Below are 24,976 nucleotides of genomic sequence, written 5' to 3' on the forward strand. Positions count from 1 at the left end.
GAGGCCTCCCCCGCCGCCTCAGCCCCGCTCCCGCCCCGGCGGCTCTCGGCCCTTCTCTGGGGCTCCCTGAGGTTTGGCGGTGTGTGCGAGGTCTCTGCCTCTCTCTTCGGGTGGTTTGACTGGGCTGCTAATTGCTGTTCACTGTTTTTCCTTAATTGGAGTTTTAAAAGATTTCCTAGTTGCTGGGTTTCTGGGGATTTTTAAGTGCTGGAGGCTCAAACTGGACTTAAGGCAACCTGTGGTTTTGATATTTTGGAATCGATCTGATGTTTCAGCCCTTTTAGGGACCAAATTTATCATTTTTACACCTGAGAGGTGTAAGGCAACCTGTATTTCTTACATTTTAAACTTTGGAGTCAGTCTGATGTTTCAGTCCTTTTAGGGACCAAATTTATCATTTTTAGACATGTAAGGTTAAATGAGAATCCAGGTATTTTTAGCAGTCAGTCTTTGGGAATGAAAGCACTGGAGCATGGCACCCTTGCCTAGGAGGGAATAGATCTCGTCATACCTACGGGGTCTCACACATGGTGTCCTGGTATCTTGTTTTTGGAAATGGCCCTGGGCACCATTCGTCTGGAGCGTGCTGCTCAGAGAAATGCCCCGTTTCCCAGTGCGAGTGATACCAGAAGCCATCCTGGGAAGCAGTTTCTGTGCTTTACCTTTTCTACACAAGACAGCCCTATCATTCTAATTCAGACCGCTATGTGCAGCCTACCAGGTTGTAAAGGCTTTTTACAACCTGTCACGTAGACTTTGTGAGGATGTAACAGCAGGCAAAATGGACCCTGGCTCCAAACGTGCTCTTCTGCTCTGCCGTTTTAGTAGTGGTGACAGCAACAGCATGAGAATGGAAATACTCATACCACCTCAGGCAGCTGGGAAGGGGCAGTGCTGCCATTGCGAAGCACTGCAAGTGTAAGAAATGTAATGGAAATGTGCAGCTGTTAATTGTCCAATCAAATATGGTGCAAATTTCATGTAAGGACTTGCAGGATGATGGATTCTGTCCCTGTGGCTTCTTTGTCCTGCTACATGCATTTTTAGCATATGGATGGGGAGAGGCCCCGAACTCTGATATTTGGGCTAGATTTGGTTACATAGTCACATAAAATGTTTTTAAATCAGGGTGAAAGTTGAGCTGGAGCAGGAGGCCACACTCAGCTCTTCATGACATGTGGTAACTACCAGTAAGCAGGAGACTGAAGAAGTGGTTAGAAGAAAATGCACACCTCTACCTCTCCAGGAAAGGATGCATACAGAGGTATGATGATGATCCAGACAATGTAACTACTGCGTTCTTTGGTGGCTTCATATCTCCTCCATGTGTTCAACATAACCATCCGGCTAGAGGATATTTGAAGGTAGGTTGCTACCGGCTGTCTCTGGTGGGAACTGTTGCAAACACTAGCAAAGACGTGGTTGGGCTGCCCAGAGATCTGCAGCACAATACACCTGTCACCTTATTTCCGAATAATTATGTTACCTGCAGTGACTTTTTGTTTAGCAGCAGCAGCATGGGCAGGGACTGTTGCTCAGGGCATAATCTGCCCACTTCAGTTCTGCCCCTGCCTGAGGGGGGCTCCCCTGCCAGGGGGGCACCTGGCACACTGAAAACCCCCTGTTAGCAAGTGAGATAGGTGCCTATGGTGGAGCCTGCAGCTAAATTCAGGCCTTAAGCATCGGTGCTGCTTTAAAAAGATGGGGCTTGTGTCTGAGCTGCTTGGCTGTTCCAGAAGGTTCGGTGCTGTGGCTGTCCCACCCTTTTTGCTCACAGAAAAGCCGTGCTGCTTGGCCGGGCCTGTGTGAGCACGGATAGGTAGCTCTTGTGCCTGGCGGTCTTAAGTCAATGTGGTAAAAAAGGAGGAGGCTGAGAAACAAAGAGGCAGAGAGGTGACATGGCCTAGAAGTGGGGACTTCACCCACGAATGTAAACAAATTAGTAATAATTTAATTAAGAGGATCTCCCCATGGGCTTGTCTTGGCCAACACACAAATCAAATTTTGCCCACCCTTTCTTACACTATATTAATTTTAGCTAAGATGTTTTTGCAAACCATTTTGACCCAGTCTAGACAATCCCTTACTGTCTTTCTATAACAAGTTGGAATTTTCAAATTAGGTGTCATGCTGCCACAGTGCGACCATTCAAACCTGATGTCTGTGAAGCCTGGAAAAGCTGTGGTTATTTTGTGCTGGATTAGGCCAAAATTCAGTCAACGTATTTTAAGTCACGCGGTACTGCTTGTTTCATTTATAATCACATGCCATATCTTTGGAATGCCACCTAATGTCAAATTCCACTAGATTTGGAGTATTTTTATTCATATGTGGTATCTGATTGAAACGTAATTGGCACTATACGAGGTACGCACGTATACATATGCAGATGAATAAGTATTTTCTTAGATCTGTGGGATTTCAGTTGCATTCCGAGGGCATGATTCATTTCCTTCTCTGAAACTCCGGCTATTGGTGCTGAGGGTGTAGAGCTTGCCAGTACAGGCCAAATAGGTGGAGTTGTCCAGGAAAGAGTTGGGCCACAGGACTGTCCAGTAGATGTGCTGAATCAGTGTAATTCACAGGTCGCTTGATCCACGTCTTTTCTAAGTGTTTCGAAGTACTCTTTCTTGTATCTGTGCTGATGAATTCGTGGCCCTAGTTAGCACCGACTGAATTATAATTTCCCTGCAAGGAGTACCTTAGCTAACACAGCTGCCATGATAGGGAAAAGAGGACCAAAAAAGAGGGCCCACTGCACCCCGAGAGGAGGTGTGCATCAATGACAGCTGTCATCTGTAACTGACACCTGGATTCTGCCTGCAGATACATGCTACAGCTGTGACACACCTGTGAGCATGAGAGCTGACAGCAGTAGAGTCATACTGACATAAATCAGGTCCTTTGTAGATCATACATTGCCACCTTGCAGGTAGGTTTGTGCTCCTAATGCCATACTCGGTTCTGGGTGGCTATACCAGGTGACTTGCACAGATCCTTACACATAGTCAGACTACAAACAAGTGACACCTAATAGGTAGAGGAGTAGTTTTCTTTCAGCTTCGTCCTACAGCAGTGCTAGGTATATAGTCCCCATTTTCATGATTTATGCAATGCCATTTAGCTAGTGCCACGTTAATGTCGGTGGGCAAGTGTTCCTGTATCTCTTGTTCTTGATTACACTTCTATTCCTAGAACTCATCAAAAGTCTATTGCCTTGCTCCTCACAAAAAAGTCTAAATAAGTCAAAAAGGTTGTTATTATAATTCCCTGTTTGAAATGTATTTTATTAGAAATGTTATTCTCTTGATAAAGCAATGATCAGTCTTTGATTCTGCAGTGGTGTTTTAGACTTAATTAATAAATCATGCTTGCCGCTTTTCATTTAGAAAGGATTTTACAGCCATAATTAATTAAACCTGACAGTATCCTTGCGGGATAAGTAAGTACTCTGACTTTTTAAATACTGATACTCAGGCAAACTGATTATACTACTTTCTCAAGTCAGTGGAAGGACCAAGACTAGAATTTAAAACTTCCTGCTATCTTGACATAATTTAAGAGATGAGACTACCCATCCTTTTCTTATTTCATTCTGATATCCTTGCGTGTGATGCCTGAGTTACTGGGTGTGGTTCTGTGGCCTATAATATGCAGTGTGTTAGACTAGACTATTTTCTGCTTAAAGTCTATCACTTGATTTAACATGGAACAGTTTTTACAGTGTCTCTATCTGGAACCATCAGATGTGTAACCATCGTAACGCTGCTATTCATTCATCCACCCTTATTGTTTCCTCCAGTATATTCCATTTTAATAGTAGTAGCAGTGCTTTATAGTGCTTAATAACGGTCTGTCAAGACCACGATCACATTATGCAAGACACTCTACTGAGAGGTGTAAGGTATTCATTGGCCCTTGACTTCTAATCTGCACATGAAAGACGCCTGTGGGAGTGAAGAACGCAAAAACAGTTGTTCACAAGGTACCCAAATAACAAACGATGGGTCAAAAGTTGCTCTGATAAGAATTCAATGTTTCTCACTTCTACAAATGTTCCTAGACATAGGCTAGAGAGAAAAGATGAAAGATATCACTTAAAATATGCAACAAATGCATATGTTCCTTTTAGAATATTCTAAGTGTGCAGAGATATTAACAAAGGTAAATTTTGTCCACTGAAGCCACTTCAAAAATTTGAAAACGTGTCTTTTAGGAGTGGGTTCTCCATCTGCTAGACAGTCAGTCATGTACTATCGTATATATGGAGACTAGCTCATCTGGATATATTTTCTTTTACATTTTAATGGTACCCAAAGTGTAAGCTGCAGATAATGTATTTGCAAGACTTAAATGTGTTACATGCTTTCATACTATTTTTGCATGGAGGATCAGGACAGGATGAAAAGAAACCTTTGTGTGCATGTTCTTAGGACAATAATTAAGATACTGTACGACATGAGGGAACACTTTTTACTTCAGATACTATGACAGCATACTGTTTGACAAAACTGTAATTAACTGTAATGAATCTAAGTTGATATTTGCAAGTGCAGCTTCCTGCCAAATGTCAATAGTCATCTGCTTCAGTTTCTGTGTCATCAGTGCAATGGGTAGAGACAGTGTGTTAAGACACCTGATACTGGTTTGGGAGCGGGGAGTGGGGGGGAGAATACAAATGTTAGGTTACTTATATTACCCTTGTATTAATACAATAGCTACTGTTAAATATACTTATTGTCTCACAGCGAATGCCTAGATATCAATCTCCTAACAAGTGTGTGGTGAATAACTGTATTTTATTCTTATAGCCCACAGTTGGTAATAGTGCAGATACTTGGACATAATCAAATTTTAAAATAGCTGTAAAACTGGTTTTGCCCTCACATTAGTCCCTTTGTTGTGCTTAATATCTTTGCCTTCATCCCATGCAAGGATGTTTAAACTGTGAGTCCTTTCAGGGAAGGAACATGTACTGCTCTGCGCATGTATATATGTAATGAACCTGAGAAACTAAGGTCCCTTCTTGTTTGGCTGTAAGTATCATCAGCACAGTCAGCCTTGTTAGTGTTTTTAATAATAATTTTATATTTGGCAGTAATAATTTGAAATTAATTGGCTAATTAGACATCCAGGTAATATTGTAGAAGTTAATACTTCAGATTCTAGGATTTCCCTAACCTTGTGTTTCCTCCAAATTACTAGCCTTAATGCTTAGATTTGGTTTGTTCTGATTAATTTTAACTGAATACAGCTGGAGAGCAGTGAATGGGTTAGTTGTAGTGTACAGTATATTTTATAGGAAAACAATACCAAAAATAGGTCTCTGCCTTTTTACTTTTGCTCTCCCTGTAATGAAGCTAACTGCTTTTAATTATAGCTTGCAGAGACACTGTGCTGAATGACTTAATCTCTGTGTAAGGACTGGATTCTGGTTTTTTAATTGGCATCTGAATGTTTGGCACCTTTGCAAAAGTCCAAAGCTAAGAGTAAGTATATGCTATGAGATGTGTATTATGTATGTGGTAGATCTCTATTATCTGTCAGACCCCTATGCCTTTTTATGCCCCTATGCCTACATTTTTAAGAAACAGGAGAGAGCGAACATTGCATGCCCTTGCAATGTAAGCTTTTCATCCAATTGTGGTACTGTTTGAAATAATTTGAAGCTCCTAGACCAAAGTAAGTTCTACTCTTCCTGAAATGATCAGCTGAAGGGGGATGGGGGGGAAGGTCAGGTATCCTCATTTGTTTTTCAACTGAAATGAAAGTTGATTTGGAAATGTTCCTTGCTAAAACTCAAGTTGCATTTCCAGTAGTTGGGAGGAGCTCCCAAATTACATTACCCCACCCACATCTGCTTGCTTTCGGTTTACCTGGGGAGATTCTACAAGGAAACTAAAGGAGAAAAGGAGGACAGCAACAAAAGGGAGAGCACACAGGACAGGTCTAAAAAGACAGAAATTTAAAGCAGAGTGCCTCAAGCAGGTAAACCTTCATTTTGAATTACGTTCAGCAGAAATAACGTGGTTACACTGGGCATGGAACGTTGTGGGTGTTCATAAATCCTGTTTAATGCAGATCATGTCACTGATTTGTTCGTCCCTTGATAAAATGTTATGAGTCAGATCCTCAGCTAGTGTAAATTTTCAAAGCTCCATTGGCTTGAGGGAGAAATGTCTTAAGGATCCAGTCTGTAGTGTAGAGAGGCCTCATTCTTTGGGTGTGAGTTTGACTTGGCTTCTCTATGACTGGATCATTATAAGCCCCACTTATATTGAGACAACATTCTTGTAATAGTAATATTTATCTCCTTGTGTAGAGAATGTTCTGCTTTAGAGGAGCTTAAAGAGGACCTACAAATGAATAATAATGGATGCAGGGTTTTATTTGCTTCTCTTTAAAAGAAACCATACAAATCATTTTTAGGGAAAACAGTTGGATTTTTTTGGTTTTATACAGTAAGTTCAAGTTGGAGAACACTGACTTTATAACATTACAGATGCACGTAGCTTCTTGTTGGCTTGATATTGGAATAGTTTGCCATTTTGTTTATACAACATCTTTTCGCACCCGTGCAATTGAAATTAAATTGTTCGTATGGTGTTTAAGGAATGTCACTGGTGTATTTTGGACTCCTCTCCAGTGTTTCTTCTAATCCTTTCCAAAACAGAGGTTATTATATGTCATCTATGAGGAATTTGTAATACAGTGTACTATGCCCCTTGAGGATCTTTCTTAAGTCATATGTATGTGAGGTCTGGAAAAATCATGTCCTCACATGGTTATATTTGAATATTAGCAACATGACAATGATACAGCTGTGCATTTGTTCCTTCATGTTCCTGTCTGGCTTGGGCTCTGGCCTAGAAGTGATGTCGGTGTCAGAATATGTCAGTTTGCTTGTTTCTCAAAGCAGGGCTATGAAGAAATCTTGCCAGTGTGTGAAAGTCACAGTTGGAAAAATCTTGTTGATGATGGTTGGCTTTTTTCTCCCTGTTGTTCTTTTGTAGCAGGAAGTTATAGTGAACAGTTTGTCAGGAGAAGCCCTCATGCCGCTCGAACCATGTCTCACCTCTGCAGAACTGGGCATGGCACCAAAGTGTGTTCACTGCATGGTTTGTGTGGGCAGCCCTTTACCTGTAAAGGCTCTAAAAGTGATCTTGTGGTTCTCATAACCAAGAATCTTAAATACTGCAGATGTGGTGTGACCAATCTTCCTGGCCCTCTGAGCCACATACCAAAATTTAGGACTGCCAGACAGCCAGCTCGTTCTTCAGTGAACCAAGGGAGAAGGGTACTGTGTGCTTTTTCCAGGTGGGAAATGACAGTGGCTCCCAGGAATGCTAGCTGTCCATTGTGGGTCAGGGCTAGGCTGAAGGGTGTAACATCAAGATCTAATGAAGTGTGTAATGTCAACTTCAGTCGCATCTGATAAATTACTCCTTCTCACAGTGGGGATTTATCCTACATAAGTGAAGCCCCTCTGTTGGATGTGGGACAGAGTGCCAGCATGGGAGCTGTGCTTGAAAACCTTGTAGCCCAGGGGAAACAAGCTGGCAACCTGTCCTGTAGTTCTTTGTTGCTGAGGTTTCAAGTGGTGCTGCTTCTCTGCATCTGTCTTGAGATCTATGCTCTGTGCTCCGCAGTCCATTGTTAAACCCAACTGATGTTCTCCACTTCAGTTGTGTAGATTGTGGCTTGGATTTTAACATCACTCATACACTTTTAAGTAGTAGTGCCCAGGACTCAGCATGCAAAAATTGTTGTGAGTCTCCACAGAACATAAGATTTACCAGAATCATGCAATGTTAGCACACACTAAATTTGTGCATTCTCATTTACCTTCTACTGCTAGTTTGTTTTGGTGGGTTTTGAGCTGCTGGGGGATCAAGCTCATCTCTGCAAGCACAACTGCCTGATACTTTCTTTAGAATTCAAACACAAAAGATGAGATTTTGAAGTTATCACCTATCTGCAGGGATTTGGGGCTTTTGCTAAAGCTCCCAAGACTCACTGTAAAACTGAAGAGGGAATTTTATCAGCAACTGGCTAAGACATACAAATCATATATGAAAAACTGGTGCTGCCTGACAAATTCTTCTTGTACACCGAGGATTACTGGATTTCTTTAAAGCAGCTGGGCCCCATGAAAGTGGCTTTGCAGTACTTGCAAAGAGAGCAAGGCTTGGCAGGCACTGTTTGATCAGAAGGAACTACCTATTGCCACATCGCTCCTTTGCACCCTTGCTTCCAGCTCTCTTGTCTATCACAAGAGATGTGTGGTCAGAGTGTGTTTGGGAGCCAGGAACTTCTAATTCTGGCTCTAACACCGTCTTCTTCGTGACGTGAAAGCAGGTATACAGGCATTTTTAAAAAATCCTTTAAAATGGCCTCTAATTGGGGTGCCCACATCTGTGTATGTAGTCAAAGGCATACTAGGCCTGATTTTCAGAAGTGGTAAATACCTGTGAATCCTTTTATTCTCAGCTGAGATTGTAGATACTCAACAATGAGTAGTCAGGGCAAAGTAGTTACTCTTTGGAAGGCTTGAACATGACTTGCGCTACGTAAGTTTCTAAGCATTAGGAAACTAATGAGCAGCACTAATAGTAAGCACTATTCTTAATAGCAACTGGAGTTTTCACATTGAGATGCCTTATGAGATGTGAATTTGAGAAGAGGAGGAGGAGGAGAAATGAAGAAAAATGATCTAAAAATGTGGTACAGTAAAGTATAGTCTACAGAGTGTGTGACTTACAAAGGATGTTGGGAAAATAGGAAGCTTTCATTTCTTTAAGAAACCCCAAAACTCTGTAGTCTTGTAAGACTGAAACTAAATTAATGTTCTTTGCTGTCACTTTAAAATACACTGTCTGCCACTCCATCTTCTCTTTCCCTTTTCTGCTCTCAGGAGACTAGTTCTCCAGAAAGTGGTTTTGAGATTTGGGAGTACTTATTAAGGAAGATGGGATATGGCAGAACACTTCACAACTGTGTTAGGGTCAGACCTCAGAATAATATTTTCATTTCTGAGACCCTTCCTCAGCTGACTTTCACAAATGAGGCTTGTGAAGCATCAGTGCCATTTCAAGACAATCTTATTTTTGTGCTTTTACAAGGAAGAAGCAGATCTGTTTTGAAAGTGACCAGTCTACAGAATATTGTTCCAAATAAATTATGATATTGGGCATCATACCTGATATTTTGGTCTGCTGTTTGTTGTTGGAGCCTGAGTACTGTGGTCTGTGCTGTTTGCATTGTACTAAAGTATGGCTGAGTTTCACTCTGACTGCTGTCCCCAGGGCCCTCATGAAGAAGAGACTCATATCTCATGAGATTACCCCACTGAGCAAAGAAATGAAATAAATAATATTACTCTCTTAGTTCTGTCAAGTATAGTAGCTCATAGAGCCTTTCAAGGCAGTGTCAGCATGGGCTAGATACTGCATCAGTGCATAAAAAGGCATGCTTTACAAGAATAGCACTGCAGAATGAGGCCAATGTGAGCCTAATGGGTGGTGGAAAACAGTGAGCCCTTTTTTTCCCCCCCCCCCCCTCCCTAATGCAAGCCTGCAGACATTTATTTTCCAGCGTGTGTGAGTCTTGGGGCAAATCAGCTTGCTGAAATTCTTCTACAACAGGAGCTCCAAGTAAATCACTGTAGTAGTAGGGATCTTATTTGGGAACCAATTAGAGCTTGTGCTGGTTGTTTCTCCTTGGCAGCTTTAATGAATCTATCAACACAGAAGTACTAGGAAATAAAAGATTTTACAGTAGTCTCCATTAGGATGAAGCCCACAGGCTATCCAGTTCCTTCCACAGTACAATACAATGCTTCAAAAAGACAGAAAAGGTTGTTATGATAACTTAGTCATGTGTGAAGAACCAGGAGAGTTTAAAATGAGTTTAATGATTTTATCATACTGTAACTTTCGGAAGAAATATTCCCCAGAACAATTGCTCTGCCCTATACTGCAGAAAATCTTGCAAAAGCCCACTTGAAATGTGTCTGTCAATGCAAATTAACTCAAGCAGGTACGGTAAATTTCAAAATCTTGTATTATCATTACAGAGAATAAACTCTCTTTTCTTTTTGCTTGTCCACCCCAGTCCTTTCACCCAATGCCTTAGACATATTTTTATAATTAATTTTCACAGCTTATCTTTGAAATACATTATGACATTTGATCATATTTTATCTAAAAATCACAGATACTCCTTGTCGTATCATATAATTTCTAGTCTTTGGCAAGGCTGTACAACAACCTCACAATTATCTGTTGTACCCTATTCCCTATCTGGTGCTAGGATTCAGTTTCTGTTTCAGTTAACCCTTTAGTGCACTCCAAACTGATAGTATCTGTTTAAGAAAAATAGCATAATACTGTCCTGAGAAATGGAAGAAGGCATAAGCTTAGAGAAGTGAATAAGAAGCTGAAGTTCTCTCGACAAGGGGAGATCCGTGACTGTGTAAACATGTAGTGATATTTTTGTTGTTATTGTCCTTTATCATCCTATACATTGAAACAAATGAGAATATAATTATCCAATATTAAGCATGTGTGTCATGCAAAATGAAAACATAACATAGAGTACGGGTGTTTAAAAAGCTACCTATGTTTCTATTTATGAATTTTATAGTGTCAGTATAATAGGAATACTGCTTTTTTGGTGTAGTATTTCAAGTCCTGTTTGCACCTTAAGATAATGAACTGTTGTATACAAGCCCTTCAAAGCTGGTAAGAAAAAATTGAGACTGTGGTTACAGCTACAATGCATCTTATGTACCTGGAACTGTGTATCGGGTAATTAAAGGTATATTTATATAAAGATATAACTTCTAGTCTTTAAAAGCCAATGGACTTGATTTTTTTTAATATAGAAAGAATATTAAAATATTAAGCATATTTAAAATGCTATTATAAATAAAACAAATAAGCAAACAAGATAGGAATAGGAGTGGAGCTTTGGGATGTCATTACAGGGTGTTCTTACAGGTTTTTTGTGTAGCACTCTTTCCACCACCAGAAACTCACTAGACCATGGAAAAGAAAGAATTAGCGGTATTTTATGTTATGTTATTTACTCTTGCATGTTCTGTAGGACCTCATTAGAAGGATGAGAGATGAGTTCCAGCAGTGCATGTATGTTAATAATAGGCAGTACAAATGAGATTATAATAAGAGAATCCTGGATGATACATAGGGAATTAGAGCCAGGAGCCCATATATAAAAGCAGGCATGTACTCAAGTGAAACTAAGCGCTTAGTAAGTCTTTGCAGGAGAGGAACCACAAAGGTGGAGGCTGAGTCAAACTCATCAAGCCTCTTAAAAATTAGTGGTAATCCAAAAAGAAAAGCAAAATCCAGGAGGCCTGAATCTTATTCTCTGAGCTATTGTAGGCTTATTTTCACTCACTTAGAACTTTGTGCTTGAAATTCCTTTTGGGAGAAACTTTTAATTGAAACACTGTAAATTAAAAAAAAAAAAAAAAAGTTGGAGAAAAAAACCAAACCAGATTTACTGCTCTTGGGTTATGAGATGTCAGAAAAATGCAGTTTGTCTCCAAAACAGAGTGTTCTGAATCCCCTGCACATATGTGATGCTCCAAGTGTGAAAAGAAGTACCTTTGACAGGACTGATAATTTTGCATTTTAGAGTAGCTGTCTCTTAAGCTTTCCTAAAGAACCCAGGAATTCCAAGAATTTTTTCATGTGGCACATGTACTCTTTCCTTATTATTTAAACAGGGGGACTTTCCTTAGGGATCAATCGTCAGGGAGACACTTTAGCACGTGTGTAAACTTAAGAGTATGTATCTTCCATTGAAGTCCATGGAGCTTGAGAGGTACTTAAACTCTTAAACACGTGTTTACTTTTTCTTTAAACAGTGAGGCGATAATGTCTAATATCTGTGAAGTATTTTAGAGAACTGCAGAAGGCAAAATACATGATTAGAAGACCCAATGAAAATAGATGAAAGAGAGGAAAAAGCTGTGTTTACTACTATTATACAACTTCTTATCTGTATTTCCAGTAGGTGCCAATCTCTAAAGATAAGTGTACTATACAGCTGCTAGTTTTGGCCGGTGTATTTTTTGCCTATATATTGACAGAGAGTATAAATAATACAAATGATAGATATGTGCACTGTGTGGTGTAAAAGGCAATCCAGCATATCAAAAAACTCTGCATTACAATTCGCTGCTATTACAATGCTGTAACTTCTGTGGTATGCAAATTCATGACATAGAAAACTTCAAAACAAATAATAATAGAAAACTATTTACACAGAGACAAAATTATTGTAAATCATTTTGAGGTTTTAAATTACTTTTACTTTCCTTCCTAAGTGCCAATGATTCCTACCCCTAGTAACTGCCTAGTAAAAACACTGGAAATAGTGTATTTTCATCTTTTATGTAGATGATTATTTAAGAATACATTTAAATCCACACCAAAATGTACTGTTAATACAAAATTAAGTTTACAAATGTTTTCATTCTGCTGAAATACATCTTAAGAGGAAGATAGTTTAAAAACTTGCGAGCATTTTGAACTGACATTTTACTTTAATTTCCAGGAGAAGTTGTAACTGTATAGCAGCCGCAGCCAGAAACTGGGTGGCAGGGTAGCCAAGACTGGAGTGAGGATGAAGCAACACTGGACTGGACTTTTAAGGATGGAGATTGGAATTGGCTAGGAAAGGCTATCAAGCCTGGGAGCTGCAGAAGGAAACACAGCAGGTATGGCACTGGGACTGGCTGAAAAACTAGGGGAAGATGAGAACAGTTTGGCATGAAAATTAAGAGGATGAAAGGTGGGGATGGGGTCAAGGAGAAAGGTGGTGAAAAATGAAACTGCCTGACAAATACATGGAATCAAGGAGGGTGTGTAGGGAATATGAAATCATAAAATGGCCAGCAGGCTGGGAGCTGGGACAGGGAATAGGAGTGAGGGTGCAGAGCTTGAGTGCAAAGGGTGGTTGGAGGTTCGATGAGTGAGAGAAGAGAGATGGATCTGAAGGAGAACAGGGAGGGGAGAATTGGGTCTGGGAGGAGATATGTGGAAATAGGAGTCAAGTGAGTGTTGTAGATAAATAAAGCTAGCCCTCCTTCCCTCACTGGACTGAGTAGCTTTTTGCATTAAATGAGTAACAACCCCAACTTCCCCTGGGTAATAGGAGGGGACCTTTCTCTATTTTTTGAGTTGGAACTAGACTAAGTCATCTGGATTTTTAGTTTGTGCTTTTGAAGGGGGGAATAGGAAACAAATACTTCTTCTTGGATCAGTGTTGTGGTTTAACCCGGCAGGCAGCTAGACACCACACAGCCGTTCACTCACTCCCTGCAGTGGGATGGGGAAAAGTTTTGAGAAAAAAGAGGAAAAAAAAAAAAAAAAAGGTACAACTCATCGGTTGAGATAAAGATAATTTAATAGGACAGAAAAGAAAGGGAAAATAATAATGTGATAAAAGAATATACAAAACAAGTGAAGCACAATGCAATTGCTCACCACCCACTGATGCCCAGCCAGTTCCCGAGCAGCAGACCCGGCCAGCTTTTCCCCTAGTTTATATGCTGAGCATGGTGTCGTATGGTGTGGGACATCCCTTTGGTCAGCTGGGGTCAGCTGTCCCACCCGTGTCCCCTCCCAGCATCTTGTGCACCCCCAGCCTGCTCGCTGGTGGGACAGTGTGAGAAGCAGAAAAGGCCTGGACTCTGTGTAAGCACTGCTCAGCAGTAACTAAAACATCCCTGTGTTATCAACATTATTCTCATCCTAAATCCAAAACACAGCACTATACCAGCTACTAGAAAGAAAATTAACTCTATCCAGCTGAAAGCAGGACAATCGGAGACTGTTTGGAGTTTGGTGGTAAAACAAACTGAATGCCTCTTGTAATGGAAAATCTTTTTCAAATGTTTCTGAAAGATACCTGCAATGTTGCTTAAAAACAATCACACTCTGGACTCACTTTATTCTCCTTTGTCCAGATAACCTCAAAAAAGGCATACTTCATCTGCTCCGCTGTGTTTTGTTCTGGGGCTTGTGATCTGTGCTGTTGCAAAGGGAAGCAGCTGCTGCAGTTGTTTGTAGATCTTCGTGCAGCCTGTGATGGTACTGGGGTTGATCTGATAGCTATTTGGCCAACAGGGCCAGTGCCTTATGCAGGCATTTGAAGCTGATGAGGAGCTATTTGAAGGACTTGAGCTTGAAGCTTTTGCTCCAAAGCAACAATTTTTTTTTCAGTAACAATTTTGAGACAGTGTTTTCAGCTTCATACAGTGAGTTGCAACTATTCCAGCCTGATATGAAAAATGCCTACCTTTGTCCAGAGTCTCCTGGGCAAGACGAGAGAGAGTTTCCCAACAAGGTGAAGGTGAAAGAGAGTATTTTGGAAAATGTATGCTACTCAGAAAGCCAAAATGAGTATGGGCTGTGGAAGTCTGCCTCTCTTTGCTGGATGAGGGCTGTGCATGTCCTGTGAAAGGTGCTAAAAACATCTCGGGCAACTTCTGATTTGAATGTTCCTCTTTTCTGTCCGGTATCACTCGAGTTGTCTTTGGCTCCGATCTGGACCAGCTGTTTTCCATCCTAATCTTATTTCCTGTAGCAATCTGGACACGTTCACAGCAGCGGTGGTTACGCTGGGCGAGGATGAAGCGCTGCAGTTGTCCTTGGCGTGTTATTGTCGGTTAAACCGGTGGAATCTCATTAGGTTAGATTTCTTCACGGTTGCTTACAGACACTGAAGGGTGGAAGATCCCTGTGGTCTGCAGAGATAAAGGCCTTCGGAAAGGAGGAGCAAACGCTTATCAGTGCTGCCGGTGAAAGAAGAACATCTGGAGTCTTTTTAGCGTTGGGCCAGCTCTTTCTGCACCGTCCTGTTGGCAGGCAAATAGCATTAGTGGTAAATCTTGAAGGGCTGCCCCGGGGTCATACCTGTTCCCATAGCTCTGGAAAAGCAGGTTTTTAATGGCGTTAATCAGGAAGGATGAAACGAGGGTGCAAAAGTTGATAATATTGGAATAGTTTTTCCTTGTCTGGGCTTTTTGTCGAGTTTGGTGCAGGCAGCTGACAGACAGTACCCCTTAAAATGCCTGCGGTATTGCTTAAGCGTTTTAAATCAGTCAGAACGACTAGCGGTAGGGCAGGCAGCAGCGCTGGGGTCCTAGAGGAGAGAGAAAGACTTGCTCGGCGCCCGTGTCCGGAGGAAACCGCTCCCCTTCGCGGCGGGCTCCGCGGCCGGGCTGGGCTCTCCGCGGGGGAAGAGGCCGAGCCGGCAGCACCGGGGCGGGGACAGCCCCGCCCCTCGCCCCGCCCCCGCCGACACGTCATGGAATTCCAGGGCGCTTTCCGCCAATGGCGGCGCCGAGCCCGCGGCAGAGGGCGCCGCGCCAGGAAGGCGGGCGCTCGCGCGGGGCACGTTTGGGTGCCAGCCGCGCGTGTCCGCGTCCGCCCCGCTCCGTCCCGCCTTGCCCGCGTCCCGCCGGGGAGGGCCGCAGCCGGTGAGCGCGGCGGGGACAGCCCCTCGCTGCGGGAGGAGGACGCGGGGAGTAACTGGGGAGCGGTGAAAGCACGGCTACTTCCTCTTCGCGTCCGAGCGTGTTCAGAGTTAAAGCTAACAGGGATCATCTTAGAATTATTAATCTCTGGGCAGCTTCTTGCAGCTGGGAACTAGTGCTGCCGGCTTTTCACTTTTGCGGCTGCTCGTTACGGGGTGCGTGTGCTATGTTGGGAATCGATGCCAATTCCGGTGCCTGGCTTTTAGAGTTTACAGAGTATTTGCAAATACTGCATTGTATAATACTGTCCAGCTTTGAGTTCTCTTGCTGGCTGTCCAGTAAGGTGCTGTTCTCTCATAAAATACTATCAATAGATAAATTACTCCACTAATTCTTCTGTGAGTATAACTAAAATCCTTTGTAGTTTCGTTTCCCGGACAGTCGCCTCTCATAAACTCGCCGTACGGTCGTGGGTGTGTCATAGAATGCTTTGGGTTGGAAGGGACCTTTACAGGTCATCTGGTCCACCCCCCCTGCAAGAGCAGGGACATCTTTAACTAGATCAGGTTGCTCAGGGCCCCATCAATGGGGTGTGTGTCTGGTATGTCTACACCAGCCTGCGTAGTGCGGCCCGTTGTGTTTATTTGAGTACCAAAGCAGCCTATATCTGTTTTAGCAGGGTGTTCTGCCCACGATAACACTCTTTTCCTCATCGGGTTTGATTAGCCCCAAGCGAATTGCTCTGCTTACATGGCTAAACTACTTCTGCTGCCAGAGGTAGCTTGGATGTCTCTGCACAGAATTGCATTGCATCATCATCCATAATAAAGATTTTGCAAATCAAATACAGCTCCTTCTTACACCTAAATGCCGGACAAGATGGTGGCACCGGTTTGCGCGAGTACGGAATTTGACTCTGTAGTCAAAATGTAGTTAAGAAAATTGCAAGTGATTGTTCGGTCATAGTAGAGTGGAGGTTACTTTCCCACAGGGCATTTTGTTTCTGATGTTAACAGAAACTAAAGAGTGAATTTTCTCATTAAACAACATGGCAGTGGATACAACTGGATAGGATCCATTGGCAATGCAGTGCTCAATTTACGGTCGCTTTTCTAATAGCTGCATTTCAAACTCAAAATCGTTTGACAGGACTGATACCGGGGATGAGACTCCTCTTCCTTCCCAGACCTCAGATTTTCCTGATGACCCATTGTGTCTGCAGTTTGCTTCCGAGTCGCAGGTGAGCCTGGTGGTCTGCTCCTGCCGCTCAGCTCTTATTTTGCAGAATGAGGAAGAGAGCACTTCCATGGCAGCTCCTCGCCGGGCTAGCTTCGACGGGCCTGCTTACAGTGAGGATTCTGGCATTGCTTCTGTGTAAAAAAAAAAAAAAAAAAAAAAAAAAAAAAAAAAAAAAAAAATAGAAGAAGCTAACAGCAACAAACCCAAACAACCCCACCCCAAACGGCTGAGACGGACTCTGGGGGATGACAAGGTGCCTTGTGCTTCGGGGGGGGGGTGAGAGCTAGAGCCAGCTCGCTCCGCAGCTGGCCCACCTCCCGCCGGCTGCTGGCAGCCCCCTGCCCTGCTGCCCTGGGGCTGGTTTTCCGGGCGTGCGGTACCTGCCGCCCACCCGGCGGGTACGAGTGGCGGGCGACCGGACACGCCAGCCGCTGGGGGCGGCGGGGCGGGAGGGGCGAGGCCTGCCGGCGCGGGGTGCCGGGCTCGGGGTCGGCGGGGGTGGAGGCCGTCCGCCCCGCTCCGCTCCCCGCCGGCGGCGTTGAGCGGCCGTTGGCCCCGCCGTGGCCTCGCGCGCCCCCGGGGCGGCCGGCCGGGGGGGGCGGGGGAGGGAATCCCCCTCGCGCGCGCGGCGTGTCTTTTGTGTTTGTACACACGGCGCCGAGGGAGGGGGCGGGGCCGCGGGCGGGGCCGCGCCTTCCCTCCATTGTGCTCCATTGGCGGGCGGGCGGGGCCGGGGCGGGGCGCGGCGGGCGGGGGCGGGGCCGAGCGGGGGGCCGGCCCTCCCGAGTCAGCCATCTTTCAATTGTGCTCCGAGCCGCCGCCGCCGCCAGCAGCAGCAGCAGCAGCAGCAGAAGCTCGGGCTCCGGCTCCGGCTCCGGCTCCTCCTTGCGCCCGCCCTCCCTCCCTCCCGCACGCCCTCCCTCCCGCACGGCAGCCGCGCTCGCCCAGCGGACGGGGTAAGTCTGGCGCCGCGCCCGCCGGCCCCCGCGCCCCGCCACCCCCCGGCGGCGCCCCGCCGCCCTCCCCCGACCCTCCCCACAAACTTTTGGGGGGCTCGGGAGGCGGCGGCAGCCCGGGTCCCCTTCCCCGCGCCGCCTTCCCGGCGCAGCCGGAGCGGCTCCCTCCGCCGGCACCCCCGGCCCCGCTTCGCGCGGTCGTTGCCCCCCTCTGCTCCCCTCGCCCCCGCTCCAAACCCCCACCAGCAGCCTCCCCAGCCCCTTAGCTGCCTCCTCAGCCCGACATCCCCCGGATCGGGGCTGGGAAGCGGCCGCAAAGAGGAGCCGCTCGCCAGCCCAGGGTAACTCTCCTGCCTTCCTTCCCCTGCTCCCCACAGTTGTTGCTCAGCTTCACCATCTTGTCTCTTTTCTCTGGTCACCGACCATATTTTTTTTCCTATTGCATAAAAAACAATAAAAAGGGAAAGAAATTCGCCGAAGGAACGACCCAAACCCAACGCAATTTTTTGGTTTTCGAGTGCAAACTTTTCCGCTGCCTCCCCCTTCATCTGCACCCACATGGTTTGGAGTTCCTTGCGATTTTTCGGCGTGATTTTTTGCAATTTATTTTTTCCTCCTTTGCAAAAGGACTAGGGCTGCATTTCGTGATTGTTTCCATTTTGTTCTGGGTCTGGGAGATGAGTTTGCCTGTGAGAGGCGCTTGGGAGCGAGGCGGCTTTGGGGAAGCAGTTACATAGAAAGGGAAAGACGGCACCCAAAAAACAGCCCCCCCCAAGAAAAGTTTGTTGCTTTCTGGCACTTTATCCGGACCCTTCCCTTTTTGTACGATAAATGCCGATTTGCTGCCGTTGCCGGCGGGTCGGGGAGCGCAGGCGGGCGGCGGCGAGGGCCGGGCTGCCCGGCGGAGGGCCGACAGGGGCTGCTGCTCTGCTTTCAGCCGCTCCGCAGTTTCGGGGGAGGTTTTCGCCGGGTGGAAGCGGCGGGTCGGGTGCCAGCCCCCCGATGTTCGCCGGGCGGTATTTGCAAACACTTCGCAGGTGACGGGCGGCCGGCGGGGGGAGGCGACAGCCGCCTCTCCGCGCCTGCTGGCGGGCGACTTGCTCGGTTTCAGCCGCCGCCGCCTCGCTATTGAATTCGTGGGCAAAAAGCCTGTATTTCAATATTCCGCGATCGGCAAGACGTTTAATTTCTAATTTTTTTATTTTTATTTTTTTTTTTCTCCTTTGGCGAACGGAGGCGTTAGGCGGCCGCGGGCTGCGGGGCTAGCGGCTCGCCCCGCCGTTCAGCGACCGCGGGCAGGGACGCCTTGCGCGGGGCCGGGTGGCCGCCCGCTCGCCCGGGGTGGGGGGCAGGTGCCGGCGGGGCGTGCGCTGAGCGGGGCGGCGGGGCCGGCCCCCCTCTCTCCTCCCTCCCTTTCCTCCCTCCCTCCCTCCTTCCCTCCGGCAGGTGTAAGGCAGCGACGTCGGCAGGAGCATGGCCCGCACCAAGCAGACCGCCCGCAAGTCCACCGGCGGCAAGGCGCCCCGCAAGCAGCTCGCCACCAAAGCCGCCCGCAAGAGCGCGCCCTCTACTGGCGGGGTGAAGAAGCCGCACCGCTACAGGTAACGCAGCGCCGCGCAGAGGCGGCGCCGGGCCGGCACCGGGCGCGCCCCCCCCCCCCCCAACCTCCCCCTCCCTCCCTCCCCCGCGGGGCCGGCGGGGCGGGGCGGGGCGCCGGGGGGGGGGGGGGATTCTCCCCGCCGCCGCCGCCTCCGCTCCGCCGCGCTGCGCTCCTCCGCGCCCGCCCGCTCCCCGGGGCCGCACGCCCGCGCCGCTCCCCCGCGGCGGGGCGCGGGTGTCCCCGCCAGCCGCGAAGAATCGTAAACGCCCAGCGCGGGCATCGACCCGGTATTTACCATTAACCCCTTCCCGGGCGTTTCGGTACCGGCGCCTAAAAAATCAACACCCTCCCTTACGGTGAACGCGGCTCTGCGATTTTTTTTTTTTTTTTAATTTTTTGTATTTTTATTTTTATTTTTTTTTACTTCTGGATATTTTTAAATGCCGCAGCAGGGCTATGCCGCCGCGAAGTTTATTGTTACCGGCGTATTTCAATGTACTTGTAGGGTTTGATCCGTCCTCGGCGCTGTTTCGGCTCCGGTGGCCGTGCAGGGGAGGTGATCTGCCGCGAGAGGGCGCGACATGCCCACGGATGCGCAGGGCCTCCCGATAGTCGTGCGCTCGGTTGTCCCGAATACCGACGTTTGTGCAGGGGAGGATATAGGCTAGAATGAGCAGTAGCTCTTTTGACAGCCCTCTAATAGTCGTGTTTTCCACCCGGGGAAGTCTTTGCTCGGTGCGGAACGGTAACAGTCGTGGTTCAGCTTGGAGGATGATCTCGGGCTAGGCGTATGTATTCCTCGGGGGAAACATGGATTGGGAAGGAGAAGCGGCTTTGAAATAGTGAACTTAATCGAAAAGTCTGTCGCTGTAGGTGTGCGGCAGAATTAATAGTCCAGGAGAAAGGTAATAAAGCTGGAGTCAGAAAATACAAAGTTTCCCCAGAAATAAACACGGTGTTAATTTCACCGATGGACTTTGTGTCTGCAAAAGTATGTCCTTAATCTGAATTTGTTGTTCTGACACCAAAACTAACACAAGGAAAAAACGCTAGGTACTTTGTACTGATAATATAACACAGAATATAAATTCTGTTAGTTCTGTGAGTGTTGACAGTGTCCGATGTTGGTAGGGAAGAACCGCCAGATTCCCCTTAAAAATGCCCTTGCTGTCAGGCTGATGGCCGGGAGGGTACCAGTGGTACCGGTGGTACAGCCGAACCAGCTAGCTCGTGGCAGCGTTGCGCTTTGCCGCGTCTGCGCCGAGACGTGTTAGTGTCAGTTAGCTAGCGCGGGCTGTCCGCCTCTTCTCTTGGCGAAGTCAGGGCCTCGCGTCCCTGCCTGGGGGATCCCCGTTGAGGCCAGTGGAAGTTTGCGCAGATCGATGGTGAGAAAACCGTGACCCTTTGCCAGTGAAGCTGGTTTTGTATTGTAAATGCTGGGACTCTTCTAGTGAAAGCAGAACGTGTGTGGTGCTTAGTTCAGATGATGAACCCCTATGTTTAAGGTGATGCAGAATATGTTTTGAATACTAATTTAATTTTTTTTTTTTTAATTATTTAATTTTAAAAGGCCGGGTACCGTGGCTCTCCGTGAAATCAGGCGCTATCAAAAGTCTACCGAACTTTTGATCCGCAAACTTCCCTTCCAGCGTCTGGTGCGTGAAATTGCTCAGGACTTCAAAACAGATCTGCGCTTCCAGAGCGCTGCCATCGGTGCTTTGCAGGTGAGCGTTACCGAGGGGAGCACCCTGTCCGGGCGGCAGTCTGGGGGGGTGCTGGGGGAAGGCTCCTTGTCAGCGGGCAGGGGTCAGTGCTCTAAGTGCTGTCGCAGCGAGACCCCCCCCGACCCCCCCAGACCTGGAGACTGAAGGTAAGGGAGGGCTCCGCCTCCCGCCCCCATTGGCCAGCCTGTTTCTAGGGTTAGCCCCTGCTCCGTCTGATTGGTGGGCTGCCGCGGTGGGCGTGGCCCCTCCGGGGGCGGGGAGCTGATCTGGGGGGATGCGCCCCTCAGCCTTCCCTTGCTCAGAGCGGACCTGGTGATGCCCTATAGATACCATAGGCTCAAATAGCGCAGTGACAGGTCAGCAGCTCCTTACAAAGGCTGTAAATGTGTGTGTGTGTGTGGGGGGGGGGTGTTGCCTTTTTTTTTTTTTTTAATAGCCCCCACCCCTCAAGTAGTTGCACTTGACAGAAAAGTGCGTCTCATTAAGACACTTAAGATAAATCTGTTTCCTCTATCCTCGACCTTTGTTAGAGGCTTTGCCTTTGAAAGCTGTGCGGTCTGAGAGGAAAGCGTCGTGTAAAGCTTGTTCTAGTGTGTCCAAATGGAGGTCTTGATATCCTCAAATGCTCTTGAAAGAAAATCAGCTTGACGAGCCATATCTAAGCATGGTTAGGGAAATAAGAGCTTTTGTATGATGTAGTTGATGCTAAACATATTTTTTTTTTTTTAATATATTAGTTAAATAACTTAGAGTATATTGAGGGTGAAATATTGATTGCTCTTTCTGCCCCAAATTCTTGCATCTAAGTTAGGTTCCCTCCAAGACTGTGTCCTTGTCACAGGAACGTTTCCCTCTCATGATAGAAATACACTCCTGATTAAAGATAGGTCTTTACTGTTCTTTTAGCTGTTGAAAGATTGTTCCAGAACCTATCTGCAATTGCAGAATATCTGATATCTAGGCAACATCGTCTTTTTCTGGTTAATGACTTCCACTTCATAAGGGCCAAAATGTATGCTGTGAGATGCTATAAACTTGAGCACGTGCTTAGCTTCAAAAGGTGGCTGCGTGCACTTGCAGAGTTGCTGCTTTTGCTGTTAGTTGTTGTTCTGTCTTCGCTGCTGTGAGTGAATGTGGTAGTTCTTAAATCCTGAGATTTGCCTGTGTGTCTTTTTATCAGGAACTGCTTTTTAAAATTTAGTTAGCAGTTAATACATTTTCAGAAGGCTGGTTTTGCATTAAGGAGTTGTTGGTATAGAACTTGTTATACTATTCCTAGAGCATCCTGCTTGCATATTTGAAAAAACAAACAAACAAACAACTTTTAACCCCTTTGGTACCACGTTGTTCATGCCAGCATGGCTTATTTGGTGAAGTCTCTTAACTTTTCCTGTAGTGATTTAGCAAAACTATGTTAGGGGAAGTTATGGTAGCCGTATCCTACTGGGTATGAAATGACTCACTAATACTACAGTCCTCATCTGCTGTAGTAAATATTTTTCTTTCTCTGTATTAAATGCCCTGTGTTTTTAAACAGGAGCTTTGAACTTGTAAGTTGATTTTGAGGTTCCTGGTAATGAAATAGTTCACACAAGCTGTTGTCTTGCATATATTCTAGAAAGGTGGACCTCAACCTCCTTTCTGTAAGCAAGCCCCATCGTTCCTGCCTTTTCACCCCAACGGTGTGCTGTGTCCTGGTCTGCATGCTGGTCTGATGTTGGCATGCAGAGATGCTTCCTAAGGAGATTGTTAGGTGTTAGAATTCTGTATCAACCCAAAAATGTGTAAACATTGCTGTGCTGGGCTTAATAGCAGCTGACTTAACGTGAGCCAGAAGCATAATTAGGTCCAACACAGCATCTGTCTAACTCAGAATCCTGTCAGCAGTGGTTCAGTAACAGAGAAAAGAGTAACAAACTGTGGTCAGGGTTGTGGTTTTCCCAGGGTAGGGCTTGTCCTTTGCCCTCCCAAGTGCCGACCCTGTGATTCTCACAGGTATGAGGTGAGAACCTTCTGTGATTGTGGGGGGCTGTGGGCCCCCCCCCAAATAGACAGGGGGTGCTTAGGCAGGAAGAAAGTATAGGAATAGGGCAAGTGTCTGATGGTAACTCTCAGACTGCTGTCCCGTTTTTGGTGATTCAAGGAGTTCTGAGTCAAAGGTGTTGTCATCTTATATCTAATAATTCTCAGTAAATTTTTTCTGCTAATTTTTGACTTTTGAATTAAGCCACCTCTTCAGTATCCTATGGCAAGGAGCTGTGTGCCCCAACTGTGTGTTGTGAAGGAACACCTGCTCTTCTTTTCCCTAGCACCTGCCAATTTCACTTGATGCTCAATAGCTCTTACTGTGGAAGAGGCAGCAGACAAGTCATTCAAATAGTGTAACCCAGCCTTTAAAAAGAGAAGTTTCTAAACAAACTAACCTTTTGATAAGATAAACCCTTATCTTGTGAGAGTCCTGCCAGAACGTTGGCTCAGTTGTGTTCTGGAGGATGTCTTCACCAAATGGCAATAGTATGCAACTTTGACATAGAATATTATTTGGTGGTTTATAAGAAAATGGAGGCTTTTATTTTTTGATAATCTAAAACTTTTGATGTTTGCAAGTAATAAAGATAGAAGCCTAGTCTTAATGTCTTTGAATTATTATTATTTTTTTCCTAGTGCTCAGAGACTGACAGTGCTCTTAACTCTTTTCTTCTTCACTAGGAGGCAAGTGAAGCCTACTTGGTTGGCCTGTTTGAAGATACCAACCTGTGTGCTATCCATGCCAAACGTGTCACAATCATGCCAAAAGATATCCAGCTAGCACGCCGCATACGTGGAGAGCGTGCCTAAACTTCACTATGATGGGTTTGTCATTCTCGAAGCAAAATCTTCTTCCTGTTATTGGTAGTAATGAACGTTAGATATTTTTTCCATGGGGTTAAAAGGTACCTAAGTATATGGTTGCAAATGGAAAAATAGGGGACAGAATTGGGTATTGGCAAGTTTTTTTCCATTTTCATTTGTGTGTGGATTTTTAATATAAACGAGGGGACATAAAACATCAATGTGGTCAAAAAATGTTTCAGTGAACAAGTTTCAACAATTCAACTTTATAAAAAAAATTATAAATAAACCTGTCAAATTTTTCTGGACAATGCCAGCATTTGGATTTTTTTAAACAAGTAAATTTCTTATCAATGGCAACTAAATGGTGTTTGTAGCATTTTTATCATACAGTAGATTCCATCCATTCACTATACTTTTCTAACTGAGTTGTCCTACATGCAAGTACATGTTTTTAATGTTGTCTGTCTTCTGTGCTGTTCCTGTAAGTTTGCTATTAAAATACATTAAATGATGCCTGCTTTTAGTCTTGATTTTTAAATATTACATGTGGGTTATATTTGATTAAAAAATAATCAGCCTTGCCTTTCCCTTTTTGACCTAAAATAGTATATGACCTAAATACTTATAGCAGATCTAGGAAACAAACACTGGGGATACTACCTTGGCTGAAGTAGTGTATATGTGAGGGTTTTTTAAGAATGTAAAATTTCTGTCCACTCCACGTGAAAACAGGTTTGGTGAGTATATTACCGGGTAGAGTCTGGAGCTGGACTGGGCTCTCTAACTAAGCTATAGTGCTAAGACAAAGCAGTTTTGTTGCTGTTCAGCTTCCTTTCTTAGTCGACTTAATGCTGAATTTGGAAGCATTTCTGATTTTCATGGTTTTTAGTATGGTGTAAGTGGTGGGGTATGGTGGTTTGGGGTTTTTTTTGTGTGTGTGTTTTGGTTTTTTTTTTGCTTGGGTTTTTTCTTTTGTTTTTTTTAAACCCTTTTGCACTCACATTATATGGTTTCTTGGTTTGTAGGTGTTCACCTTTTGGTTGACTACCTTTCTGTTTCAGCCACATCCTCTAGCATGTTTGAGAGCTTAGTCCATGTGTGATTAGTTTCA

At 45.4% G+C, this 24,976-nt stretch overlaps 1 protein-coding gene and 1 long non-coding RNA gene across 3 annotated transcripts; both read left to right on the forward strand.

Moving 5' to 3' along the window:
* Nucleotides 1-2: 2 nt before the first annotated feature.
* Nucleotides 3-16,886, forward strand: LOC142407256 (uncharacterized). 2 transcript variants are annotated; one of them, XR_012774871.1, is made up of 4 exons: nucleotides 3-79; nucleotides 1,129-1,364; nucleotides 12,586-12,748; nucleotides 16,661-16,886. It is a non-coding gene; the product is annotated as an uncharacterized LOC142407256 (long non-coding RNA). The 2 variants fall into 2 exon arrangements; XR_012774870.1 differs by lacking the exon at nucleotides 16,661-16,886 and adding an exon at nucleotides 14,620-15,956.
* Nucleotides 16,887-17,550: 664 nt separating this feature from the next.
* H3-3A (H3.3 histone A) lies at nucleotides 17,551-24,376 on the forward strand. Its single transcript, XM_075496519.1, has 4 exons — nucleotides 17,551-17,706; nucleotides 19,153-19,307; nucleotides 20,877-21,030; nucleotides 23,740-24,376. The coding sequence occupies exons 2-4, from the start codon at nucleotides 19,180-19,182 to the stop codon at nucleotides 23,866-23,868; spliced, it is 411 nt and encodes a 136-aa protein (XP_075352634.1). The 5' UTR covers nucleotides 17,551-17,706; nucleotides 19,153-19,179; the 3' UTR covers nucleotides 23,869-24,376.
* The last annotated feature ends 600 nt before the right edge of the window (nucleotides 24,377-24,976 follow it).

The sequence above is a fragment of the Mycteria americana genome, chromosome 3 (genome assembly GCF_035582795.1).
Source record: "Mycteria americana isolate JAX WOST 10 ecotype Jacksonville Zoo and Gardens chromosome 3, USCA_MyAme_1.0, whole genome shotgun sequence".
Lineage (NCBI taxonomy): Eukaryota > Metazoa > Chordata > Aves > Ciconiiformes > Ciconiidae > Mycteria > Mycteria americana.

Excerpts from the sequence above, each read along its gene's own strand:
- H3-3A (XM_075496519.1), top strand. The coding sequence starts at position 19,180 with ATGGCCCGCACCAAGCAGACCGCCCGCAAGTCCACCGGCGGCAAGGCG. Across the intron at positions 19,308-20,876 it reads AAGAAGCCGCACCGCTACAG|GCCGGGTACCGTGGCTCTCC; the intron begins GTAACGCAGCGC and ends TAATTTTAAAAG. Across the intron at positions 21,031-23,739 it reads CTGCCATCGGTGCTTTGCAG|GAGGCAAGTGAAGCCTACTT; the intron begins GTGAGCGTTACC and ends CTTCTTCACTAG.